Genomic DNA, 13,106 nt, shown 5'->3' with positions numbered 1-13,106 from the left:
ATATATTAATAATGATAATAATAATAATACTGACATGTAAACAACATATTAAGTATAACATTACAAGTAGCTTTGATTATTATTATTACCATTATTCCTATTACTATCATTAGTAGTAACAGCCTATAAAAGCCAAAACACTAGAAGGTAGAAAATGAAATGGAATAAAATAATGTCTAGGTTTCATTGAGTTATGAGACTTATTATTAGTAACTGATTAGAAATCACATTTGATAAATAAAAAATCTGAACATTAAAAAAAGGAGGAGCTCCACCTCTGTCCAGCTACATGATGATATTTGCATGTTATTAAAGCTCTCAGACGTGATCAGGTCTCTCTCTCTTTCTTCTTTTCTTCCTCTCTCTTCTTTTCTTTCTCTCTGTTCCTCCGTGTGATTGATTGGAGGAGTTCATCAACAGACTCGCACCCCCATCGCGTCTCCGGCCGCTTGCGCTGCTCGTGATTGGTCCGCCTCCTGCAGCCGCGGCTCCAAGCGCCTCCTCTCATAAACGGAGTTGGAGCGCACCGACGTTTCCCCGTTACTTCCAGCCAGGAGACGCAGCGACTCACCACTGAGGACTCACAGTGCGACCTATGGCACACAACTAGCAGGTATGTGGCGAAAAGAGACTCGTTTTTCTTTCTGTGCCTCCTCTTGTGTCTGTATTCATCCTCCATGGCGCACAGTCGGGTTAGATGTGCGTAATCTGGTGCCGAGCGCAGCGGAACTTTACGCGTCATTTCGGGGTGTCGTTTTTTTTTTTTTTATCGCTCCAGTCTGCCCCTCGGTCCTTATCTGTTTCGGGTCTTATCAAATGGTTATCTCTTTTTTGCTGTGAAGACATACTGCGTTTTGTTTCCAGCCTCTTATGTGTGTGCGTGTGTGTGTGGGAGGACAGGGATTTGGCACGGATGGATCCATGCGCTCTTGTGCGCTCTTGATGGGAATATGACAGCCACTGTGGATTGGATGGTGTTTGACTGGAGTTAGAGATGATAGAGATTTAGTTTAAACATTTTCATATTCTTGGTTTATTCTTTTTTTTTAATTTCAGCCTCTCCTCTAAAGATGAAATCACACTGTCTGCCCGAAGTGGACTTGCGTTTTTCCACAACTTTGGCGAGTTTCTGTCTAGATGAATTTTGTGGCACATTTTGAACTCGCTTAACACGAGTGTATTTTCCTCTAATTTCCCTAGTGTTAACATTCATTTCCTTGTTGTCTTACAGGGTAGACAACTCCCTGAGCATTTTTTATTAACCCCTACGGTGTATGGAAAGTGCTCCTGGATGGAGCTGGGCGAAAACAGCTGGTCCATGGTCAAGCGAGAAGTATCCAGCAGCCCAGGGTCACCGGCTGAGCAGACCTACCTGCCAGGTGACAGCAGGAGGAACGGCCCCACCTCGGAGGAGCTGAGGACAGCTCCGAGCGAGCTTGACGCGCTGGGGCACCGCCGCTCCGACGGCAGATCACTGCACTCCTACGTTCACTTCGGACACCATAACAACACCCTGACCGCCGCCGAGGACATCCCGCTGTTTACGGATTTAGACCAGGGCAGCAAGCTTGTCCTCTCCAGCGGAGCGCACAAGGCGAGCCTGCTGGTGGACTCGGCCGACATGTACCAAACGCTGGCCATCGCCGCAGCCCAAAGCCAGACTGGATATGATTCCTCCTCTGGTGGTTACATGCACTCCAACCCCAACTCTCCCGTGTACGTGCCCAGCTCCCGGGTGGGCCCCATGATTCCCAGCCTGTCTTACCTGCAGGCCAGCGGCTCTGCGCAGCCCAGCCACGCCGTCTCCAGTCACTCGGTCTGGTCGCAGTCCACCCCGGAGAGCCCCTCGTACAGCACCGGGAGCCCGCACACCTCCAGCCGGTTCCACTACCCTCCAAGCCCGCCCATGAATAACGGAACCCCGAGAGACACCGGTTACGCTAACACGCTGAACATGAGCAACAGGGACCAGTACGGCCTCTCTCGGCCCCTCAGTGGCACCTACCCGAGTCCATACTCTCCTTACGTTGCACCGCAGCTCTCCCAGCTGCCCTCGCCGTGGACCGGGGGACCTTTCGACAACACCATGCTGCACACCTTGCAGAGCAGAGGCGCGCCCTTGATCCGAGCACCAAACGGAGGTAAGAAGAAAACAAAAACTGCAAATTAGTGGAGGTCATGGCGATGGAATAGTTTTCATTCTCACTGTCTGAGATGCAGGAATGTTTTGGTAACAGAACCTGATGGAGGCCAAAGTTTAAAAATCCAAAATGACTCTGTTTGACAAAGTAGTCAACCGCAAATATATTCCTTTGTAGAACTTTGGCATGAGGCACATGTTTGTTTCAGTCCTGCGAGAAAAGTCAGGCCCGTTTCTGTGCGTAAACCTACGACGACTGGCCAAAACATTAAATATAAAAATAAACCCCCATAGGTATTCAAGCAGCAGGATAAATATATGGAAAGTGTGTCAGATTAAATCAAGTCTTTATTTAAATACCATGATACAATCTGTGTCCTTTAGATAATTTTTTTCTAGGCATACGTGGAATCCATGGATCAGATTTAATTTCCTTCACTTCGCAAAGGCTTTACAAAAAACTACGCATTAAAATTGTACTTTCTTCTGATTTAAGTCTTTCTTCTTAAGTTTCAGATATTCTCGATGACATGGGGGAGAGCAGGGAGTGCGTCAACTGCGGCTCCATCTCCACGCCACTGTGGAGGCGCGACGGCACAGGCCACTTTCTCTGCAACGCCTGCGGCCTGTACAGCAAAATGAATGGGCTGAGCAGGCCATTAATTAAACCACAGAAACGGACGGTAAGCAGGGGATCACTTAAACGCCCAATTTCCTGCCTAATGGCTGAAGGTTATCACCCATGATATCCGTGGTCACCCATTCAATATTTCATTTTCAAACGGTTTTACTCCAATATATAGAATCCCATTTTATCCGGGACTTATCTCGTAAAATACGCAGAAATATGCATGTAAAAATAAATCACTCATCATGTAACAAATGCGAGTTAATAACATTTTTCAGCACATGAACCAATTGTATTAAAGAATCGTAGAAATGAAGTTGATACAGGACACAATGTGTTAATTTCTTAAAATTTGGTTTGAATGGAATCGAAGGCGCTGATTTAATTGGATTAAAACCACACATACATACACACAGAGGACAATTGTTAGCGTAATTAATCGGGCACTTAATCAGCCACTCAAAGCCTTTTCATCTTGGGTAATTTAATCTGAGTGGGCGACAGAGACAAATCTGTTCCTGGTGCCGTTACGCACGACTTTAACCAGGAAAACCAAACGTCACGCATGGACACTCCTTGGAAAGTAACATCCTGTAAAAAGCCGTGCGTAAAAGCCAGTTAAATGGAGATCATAATAGAGCCTTTATTATTGTTAGGAAATAGGATGTGAATGGTCGGACTGTAATTCAATTAGTGGAGTGTGGCTCACACTTGAAAAACTTTTTTTCCTAAGTTGTGACAAAAACGCTCAAATAATTTCGGTTTGACAAATTTATTAAAATCTTTTATTATTTAAAAGCTTGAATCTGACTTTGATATTTATTTTGGATGTTTTTATCTCCAGTCGACGTCAAGAAGAATCGGCCTGTCCTGCGCCAACTGTCAAACCAGCACGACAACTCTGTGGCGCAGAAATGCAGAGGGAGAGCCAGTGTGTAACGCATGTGGCCTCTACACAAAATTACACGGGGTGAGTGGAGGTTTCATTTCACATTTCTTTCTAATTCAATCACAGCAAAAAGAAAAACATTAAATAATCACAGCGTTACAGAAAATTTATAAAACCTTGTGTCCAAAAATGATCCAATCTGCAGGTACCTCGGCCGCTCGCCATGAAGAAAGAGGGAATTCAGACGAGAAAAAGAAAACCCAAGACCATGAATAAAACAAAGGGATCCTCTGGTGAGTGTCTGCATATTTATTGTTTCTCTGCCTGTAAATACATATTATCAACACAATGCTTTTCACAAAAAGCGGATCTTAATAACAGGCTTTATGTTTTATAGGAAATAACAACTCAATCTCTATGACTCCCACATCCACCTCCTCATCCAATTCTGAAGACTGCTCAAAAAACAGCTCTCCCTCCGGACAGGTGTCAGGGGTAAGACTTTTATTTATTCTTGTCTAATTTATGAATTCAAATTATTCTTTTTTTTATAAGAGTCAATTACAATTGGGCATCTGTATCATCTGACAATGAAAAAAAATAATATAACAACGTGCTATGGGACTTGATCATTTGAACATATCATTCTTAAATGAATTTTAAATGTCAAACTTGATGCTTCCTCAGAATGAAACATTGTGTAATGGAATCATTGCGGCCTCTGATTCAAATGGTCATGCAGCTGACTGAGGCTCTGTGGTGATGAAAAATGTATCACCATAATTTTACAGTAAAATTCACATTTCTTGGTATTTGATGCTATTTTCCGTCATTGGTGTCATGCAAGAAGCATCTCAATAAAAAAGAATGTGTATCATGCACCACAAAAAGCAGCAGATGCTTTTATATAGAAGAACTTGATCTTTTTCAGTCAGACTAATAATGCAGTTTGTATTTGCTCTGTTGCTGCAGGTCAGTTCGTCTGTGCTGTCCAGCTCAGGGGAGGGAACAGGCTCGGCCTCAGCGCTGAAGTACCCGGCACAGGACGGCCTGTACACCAGCGTGGGCTTGACCCAGCCATCAGATGTAGCTTCAGTGCGGGGTGAACCCTGGTGCCCCATGGCTTTAGCTTGAACACCTAAATCTGTTTTTGGGAGGACAGCAATCCCTGGGCCCTTCTGTCTGGATGCTAAGTGTTGTGGAAGTATTCCGGGGGCATTGTTTGTTTCCTTCCTCGCAGCTGATGCAAGAAGAGTCGGACGTTGTGGAAAAGAATCGTGAGACCACTTCAGGTCATGCTGCAAGCTTGAAGATTGGAGTATCTGGGATTTGTTTCCAGATTGGTGTGGGGATCTTGTTGCCTTTAAGAAAAATAAAAACCAAAAGGGAGACTCCAGGCCTATGATCAGGTGGCCTGCTGTGGATGGTTTCTGGACCTGCCGTGCACTCGATATCTCACCCGTCCGTGGCACAGAACCAGACCCAGGTTCATGAAACAAGGCCACCGTGTACATAACGGATTTCCTCTCTGAAGAAAAAAGCTGTTGATTGGATTTCAGTGGTTCATAAAGCGCTGTGCTCTTTTTAAGTACATTTAGATTTTCCTTTTCTTTCCACAACTGGAATCATGCCACAAGTGACAAGACAACTTTAATGAATCAAAAGAAGAAAGAATATTTATAAATCTTCCAATGTTGAAAACATGGCTATGATTGTTAATAAAGATATCGATATAGAGTAGAAGTTAAACCATTCTGATGTCTTCTTTTCCTATTTTTATTTCTTTATAAGTGGTTGTTAGTAGCAGTAGTGTTGAATCTGCACATGTTTTCCACTGAAAGCTCTTACTGTATTTGACTGAAACTTGTTTGGTTTAAACAGGGTATAAATGACTGTGTCATCTAGTGTGTTTGTTTAATTCATTGCAAATATCGACTCCTTCAGACTAATTTTTTGATACCTGTCGGCTGTTGGCTGTAACATGATGGTACTTCTCTAAAAGCAGGGCTTCAAAAACACTATTTCACATGTGAAGAGGTCGGAGGGCTCGCTGGAACAAAGCACACCCAGAATAGCTGTGAGCCAGCTGACATTTATGTTACACGACTGTTGGCTTTGCAACCTGATTCATTATAGACTGTGTAACTTTCACAATGCAAGTATGTACTGTTGCATCATTTTTATACCACAATCAGAGCAATGTGGAGAGTGAGGTCACCTCTGAACAAATTCATGTTACTTTTGATGACTTATTCCACTGAGGATTCAAAGGAATGTAACGACCCAGTAGTTTAACGTGGCGAGATGTTAAATGAGAGAAATAAATAAAGATGCAAAACAGTTCATATCACAGTTTATTATATTTTTTCTTTCAAATTGCGACCCCATTTGAATTCACCGCAGAATGGGTGGCATGCAGAATCCAAAACAATTCGAGAGGTGTGTTTGATTTTACACCCTCTACGTCTCGTCTCTCCAGTTGTGGCGTGGGCGGAGTCTCGAAAAGCCATTACAGGCCCCAAAACAACCACAAGGAGAATTTAAAGATGAAGACAATCTGTTGAGTTAGATATCGTGAGAGGGTTATTTCTGTTTCTATTTCTATTTTAAAACTCACTACATCCAAATAAGGCATGCCATTCACTCTGATGGAGTTTATTTATTTTTCTGAAATATCATGTTTATTCTTTTTTTTATTTTTTTGCTCTATGTTCGTTTTTCCTGAAACATTCTAAGAAATTATTTTTATTTAAATTCAGTCCAATAAATTGTTCTGGTTACCATGTGTTTTAAACAGAGCATCAGTGTATAGTTTTCTATGAGGCGATCACAGCCTTGGTTTAACAGAAACTTTTCAATCTTAAGGTTTGTCAGATCAGCTAATTCAAGGCAAACATTTCCTGGAAAGAGAAAAAAAAATAAAAAGTAAAATTCATGCCTTATTTTCACATTTCAAACATATCTCACCTTAATCTTTGAAAACATTTGGAAACATTCCCAATGTTTTCTTGCTGATTTGCCTCCAAACTCTGCTTCTGTTCCATTGAAGCAAACTTTATTCTTCTTTTTTTAAATTTTACTCGAGTTTTTCTTCCCTAACATTTAGCCTCCGTGGGTCTCAGTGCACGGCCAACTTTCCTGTCTCCTCTTGAACCAGCAGCTCAAAGTACCTGTCACAATGTTTACTGTACTTGAGCGAGAATGGCCTGTGAGTAGCACCACATGAAAAGATTTTTTGAGATCGTGGAGATTTATGTCTCGGCTCAGCGTTATCTGTCTGCTCTTTGACGTATTGATTTAGCCGGGTTTATTAAGTGTGGAGGAATGTGCTGCACTCTGCACAACGGCCACATCCACCCTTCTGACGTGAACACTTGTTGTTGCTTTTGTTTTTGCAGAGGATCAAACTTCTGCATTTAGTTGGAATCAGACAGAGTCTTCAGCGTTACTGGTGCAGCAATGAAAATGTTTGGCATGTTTTCGTAGGTGTTATATAAAACTCAATCTGTGCCCTGAGACCACCAGGCGTTCGGTGCCCGAGCTTCAATAAATGACAAAACCCAGTGTTGGATTCGTAAATGAAAACTAGTGTTCAACTCAAAACAGGAGTAAATATTTATAGGTTTCTAAATTTATGATGAGGTCCCACCTTGGCACTGTCTGACTGGTCTCCATGGTGCAGCGAGGGAGGACACATAAACACAACAGAAATCCTCCCTGCATTCATTCGCTCTCATCTGGACAGATGTTCACAAAGCTGAGGGTCACAACAACCATCACGTGCAGCAGGGATGTACACAAACATTCTGAGGGGCCATTGCTCTAACCTGAAAAAGGCAACAACCCCCATTACCCCTTTTTGCTAGTGTAAGTTAAACCTGTAGTGCAGGTAGGCAAACGTTTCCCAGAAGTAATTTAATCAGGGGTTTGATTTTGCATCGTGAGCCGATTACCAACCGCAATATTCAGACATCAAAAATACAATTTCAGTAAATAAATTCATTATGAGTGGACATTGTGGGGGCGCTGTTGGGTTTCTATATAATTTGTAAGGTCTTGACCTTCTATGTAAAGTGCCTGGAGATTAATGTATATTATGATTTGGCGCTGTGCAAATAAAATTGAATTGAATTGTGTTCATCATGTAAAAAACATTTTTGAAAATACATTAAGCAAATTCAGCGTTTGGACAGTGTCACATTTTAAGCGGCATCGCTTTGCATAATATTCAAAAATCTTTTGTGACTGGATGATATTGATATCATGTTTTAATTTGGTCAAACTCTAGCAGCTATTGGGTTTCTCATATTAATGCAGCCACAGTGATAATAAAACCTTTTTTACTGCAGAGGAGCAGCTCGGTCAAAGAGCGTAAATGAGCAGTTACAAGCAGTTTCAGCCTCAAGCTGTGCACGGCCATGACAAAGAGATTCAAGCCACAAGGCGACACTAATAATCTGTGAGGGTGATAGAGATGCAGCCATGGAACAGAAAAGGGATTCTGATCCCACATAAACTGGAGAAGTTTGGAAGAGCAGATAGGAGACAGAGACAGACGCAGACAGTCAGAGAGGGAGAAAGATCTTGATGGCAGTGCAGGGTTGAAAGTCCTCCCAAAGTAAACAGCACAGGCTAACCTAACAGCAGCAGCAGACTCCAGGGCCCAGGGCTGTTTGACCACGGGGCCGCGGCGCAGTATGGCCCAGTGGCTCCCTCAGGAGATGCCTGTTGATCTTTCCATGCTGCCTTTCAAAGGAGAGCACCGCCGGCCCTGCCTCCGGAAGAGATGCCATCTCTGACTCAGCCCTTTTGGGTTTCCTCGACAGACGCGGGGGCACATTCTGGGAGAAAAAAAATGTTGTAAACACGATATTGCTGTGCGGCTTTTAGATTTGGAGTCTCATCTGATGGAAAGATTGTTTGTGAATATAAACCATTAATTGTTCTGGAATATGATTCGCTCACTTCGTCCGATTCATAGAAAGCTAAACTGCTCACAAAGCTGTCAGCTTTAGTAAACACAGCCACAAGTGTATAGGAAAGAATAAAGGCGCCTCCACCTCCACCCTTGTCAAACTCTTGGAGTGTTACTCACAGGAAGTTTGTTACACACAGGGGAAACATTGAGTTTGAAAATAATGAGTAATGATAAGAAACTCAACCCTTCCTCTTCTCTAATAATTAAACATGAGAACTGTTGTTAAAAACTAGGTGACAGAGAGACGGCTCCACGCAATGCATGAGATGACATCATCAAGTGAGTCTTACTTATTACACAAACAGTGGGAGTGTGTTTGAGGGAACGGCACTTCTCGTGAAGAAGAGTGAAAATGTCAGGGTGAGCCAGAATATCACTTGGCCTGACTCTGAGTGTACGTGAGTGTTGCTTACGTGTGTGTGTGTGTGTGTGTTGTAAAGATTTTCCAGGAAGTAGTCAGCTCTGACGGTTAATGGGGAAGGAAATATTGAACACTGGAAGTGCAGGAAAAGACGAAAGCAAAACTCGACGAAAAAGGAAATAAGTGACAACCCTTTAACCTGAGAGCTGCTCCAGTTCTACCTGGGAGAAACTCCAAATGTTGTCGAATATTTTAAACTCTCTTTCTGAAATTAAAGAAGTTACACAATTGATTTGTCATTACTCAATTCAGTTACAACACACAGACAGTATGACAGCATTTATGCCTCACTTTTTAAATTCCAAATTGTGATTATTAATTTAATATCTGAATAAAAAAGGCCAAACGTATCACAATGATAATATCTCATTTATATATGTTTCTTTGTCAGGGTGATAAAATTATTTATTTTTAGTTATGGATTAATCAAATATGGACGTTCCTTCTATTCTGTCTCACCCATTAAAAGTTTCTCACTGGATCAATCAGAAAATGTAAAATATCATCATGTTCAGTATATTTATAAAACCATATGAAATAATATGTGATATGAGAGATGATTTTAACCATATTTGTTAATGTGAAACAATCAGAAGGAGCCAAACAACATGTCAGTGCGTTGTTGTGTCAAACGCCTGGTTATGCCACTGACATCGATGTGGCTCAGGAGGTAGAGCGGGTCGTCCATTAACCAGTCCTGAACCCCAAATTGGCCCTGATGAATGTAGTGGCATTGTGTGAATAATGTAATAAAAGTGCTGTGTGTAGAAACGCTGTGGGAATGATTGTAAAAAAAGGCTTTTCCCATTTTGTGTTTGTCCATATTGTTGTTCCCCTCTGAAGGTGCGAGCTGCTGGGAACGTTCTGCAGGGAACAGTGAGCCAAACGTGCACTTACACAAGTTCCTGTGTTAATCAGCTGGTGACAGAGAGTTGCAAAAAATGGATTCATTAATATTGTACAGAGACATGTGAGCTGAGGTACAGCTGTGTTACAGAACGTTTCAAAAGATACCTGCAAATTATCATTGCACCAAAAATGGCTGACACTGTGGCCATGAAGCCGCATCTCGCTACCTCTCTGCAGCTCTTCAGTAAACTCCCCCTCAACTGTAGAAACTGTATTTGCAGGATGAAGGTAAAGTATCTGTGAGCGGTTCAGAACAATTTGACTATCAAATCAACTTCCAGTTCCACACAATGCGTCGCTGCTTTTGTCAGGTGACCGTTCTGTTTCTCTCTAATAGGAAAAGTTAGCTGCAGCCCCTCTGTCTGAAGGAGTCAGAGCTTTGAAACTCAGCCACTAAATCATGTAACTCGTGTAAGTATTTTCTGCTGCCGCCATCCAAGTAGTATGCTGAGATTCCTGTGAGTTCAATATAAGGTTACAGCTATCTCTCCTCTCCTCTACCCGCCCGGCAGTCAGCCTTGCGTCCAAGGCGTTTTGAATTAAGCTCATCGCGCTCTCGTATGGGAACCCGAGCTCGTCGCCAAATGCAATACTTCCCGGAGAATTTCTGTCTGAAGTGCGGCCTTCAAAAACAAAACACGGTGAAATCACAGCAGGCCTGTTTTAATCAATTAAACATGTGTCAACAAGCAACATGCTAATCATCGTCTCGACAGGGAGAGCGCATTCTCTCCTGGTGATGCATGGTCAGGAGTCGATCATGATTGTGAGAGGACGCACAGACAAAACCGAACCCTAACCCAGAGCGGGTCCAGTTTCACTTTTTAGACAGATGAGAAATTTACTGCGTTGATTACACTTCGTGAAAATAAGTGGCATAAATCTTTCCAGATCTGCCGAGGCTTTTCACTGCCACTATCTTTATTGCGCAGGTCTGGTGTGAAACAGACAAAACAGTGAAGTGAGTCAGAGACGGGTGATTTCCATGCTCGATCGTGCGCAGCATGTTTGTGTTTTTGTTTCTGTGTTTGACTTGGATGAGGCGGGAGAAGGAAGCCGTTCCCTCCCAACCAGGCATCAGACTCTCCAGCCTACCAGAGAATCTTACATGGAGCCGTTGCCTTAGTCATGCGGGTCAACCGAGGGGGGATATAAATTTGGACAGGATTTTACCAGCCCCTCCTACCCAGAATGCAATACTGCTTCTCAGACTTCTGCACCCACACTCTCTCAGAAACGAGGTATGCTTGTGTAAACACCATTTGGCTCAGTGAAGTCTTGAAGCGTAATAAATTTTCATCTAGAACTCGAGATAGCAGCAGAGCCTCGTAGTGAGGACGGGGGATGAACTGCGGGATGCGGCGGCCTGACGGAGGAGACCAGCGAGGCTCCTGACTCGTCTGATTGGGCGGCTCTCCGCTGTGACCTTTGACAAGTGCTCCTGATAACCAAATGAGCGTCTCAGGCAAATAACAGGCTGTCAGGCTCTGAAACAGAAGATACAGCCGGCCATTCAAATCTCAATTAAACTTTTATGTTGAACAAAAATACTAGACTACCTCAAGACCTTGGCTCTGAGTTTACAATGTGTGCAATAATGATGAGGAAACTATGTGATGAAAGATTTGGATTCTTTTTTTAGTTCATTCTAATCACACTGGCGTTTGTAAGTAAGTTTGGTTTGAATTGGTTATTTGATGCTTTAAAGATGGGTTGAAAAGTCAAATAAAGCTTGTTGATGCCTGAAAGTTTTGAAATGACATTCCAGTTTGGGTCGGATATCTATTTGAGTTTTCATGCTGCACGTGTATGAGCCCAGTGGCTCCAAATGACAGCACTGGTATCCGAAATATTTTGGGTTTGTGTTTTGTGCAGTGGAAGGAAATGGAACGCACTGTCCATATTTATTTTTATTTGCGGTCTGAACCCTTGTGTTTGAATCCATGTTGTACTTATTTTACTTATGTTCCTGAAAATTCTCTGCAGTTGTTGGTGTGACTTCACTGTCATCATCAGAACTGATGGCTACAAAAATAACGCCCAGGTTGTAACATGCTGCAGTTTTTCCTTCTTGTAACGTCAGAATCACAGTCTGAGTCTGAACCCAGTGACTGAGCACAACAACAGAGCTGCTTCCTTGTGCTCCCCTGACCAGGCAGACCCTTTGGCTGAGGCGTCCAATTAATTATAGACATGACTTTAAAACTTCCTGTTTTTCCCCCTTTAATTAAGCCAATCTGCCCCGCTGCTCTGAAGAGAGGAAATACCTCAAAATAGTTCCCGATTTCAGCACATTCAATTACTCCGTGCCCAGGAAAGATTGCATCAGGCGTGTTAACGCACAGATCAACAGTGTTTGATCACAGGGAAATGATGTCTGTCATTTCTTCCTGCTTCGCCCCCGAATAATGTGGGAATTGCGAGGAGAGTCGGTGCCTGAGATGGGCACCGCGCGCGCAAGAATTAGCAACTACGTGCCCCGAGTCAGGCCAATCCAGCATCAATCTCTGTCTGACATGTTTATTATTACACTCATGTGGTCACTTATTCTGAGGAGGGAAAAAGAAAAAAAATCCCTGATTTATGCGTCCACTGTTACCCTTTCCTGTCCTCATTTGTGAAAACAAAATTCCAGTGAATTTGCAGTTATGAGGTCAAGCTTTCACTTACACTGCAAAACTCAACTGGCCGGCCTGAGAGCGCACATTGTGCTAGTTGGTAAAGCTTTGCTATTGTTAGCAGAGCGAGGGAGTCTGCACACAAAACGTACAAACTGACCTTGACGGCAGACACACTCCATATCTGTCTCTGCCTCTTTTTTTCACTAGATCTACAGCCGCTTTTCAAGAGCACCCAGTCGCCGTTATCACAAACGCTGCACACTTGTTGAATACCTGCCAGTGTTTTTCAGAGGTGCCCTTTTCAACTCTGAACTGAAACTCACCTCCAGGCCCCACCCTCCGTTTCACTAGGAAACAGGAAAAAGGAGAAAGTGAAGACATTACGTGCAATGGGGAGGAATTTATGTGAAGTATTTCTGGAGAAAAACCCGGAGTTACCCTAATTCATGACCAGAGCACAGTGGGAAGTGACAAGTTATTTCAATAGCAGTAACAGGTGAATACCATCTATTGTTCTCTG

At 42.9% G+C, this 13,106-nt stretch overlaps 1 protein-coding gene across 4 annotated transcripts; it reads left to right on the top strand.

The window, feature by feature from the left end:
* Positions 1 to 338: 338 nt before the first annotated feature.
* Positions 339 to 6,592, top strand: gata6 (GATA binding protein 6). 4 transcript variants are annotated; one of them, XM_020110298.2, is made up of 8 exons: positions 463 to 613; positions 1,057 to 1,121; positions 1,232 to 2,141; positions 2,651 to 2,823; positions 3,613 to 3,738; positions 3,863 to 3,950; positions 4,055 to 4,152; positions 4,630 to 6,592. In XM_020110298.2, the coding sequence occupies exons 2-8, from the start codon at positions 1,071 to 1,073 to the stop codon at positions 4,789 to 4,791; spliced, it is 1,608 nt and encodes a 535-aa protein (XP_019965857.1). In that variant the 5' UTR covers positions 463 to 613; positions 1,057 to 1,070; the 3' UTR covers positions 4,792 to 6,592. The 4 variants fall into 4 exon arrangements, with proteins under 4 accessions (XP_019965872.1, XP_019965857.1, XP_069367724.1 ...); XM_020110306.2 differs by having other exon boundaries at positions 538 to 613; positions 2,657 to 2,823; XM_020110313.2 differs by lacking the exon at positions 1,057 to 1,121 and having other exon boundaries at positions 339 to 613.
* Positions 6,593 to 13,106: the final 6,514 nt, after the last annotated feature.

This window comes from Paralichthys olivaceus, chromosome 16 (genome assembly GCF_024713975.1).
Source record: "Paralichthys olivaceus isolate ysfri-2021 chromosome 16, ASM2471397v2, whole genome shotgun sequence".
Taxonomy (NCBI): Eukaryota; Metazoa; Chordata; class Actinopteri; order Pleuronectiformes; family Paralichthyidae; genus Paralichthys; species Paralichthys olivaceus.
Note: the sequence above shows the minus strand (reverse complement) of the source record. Positions and strands in the feature narration are given on the sequence as shown.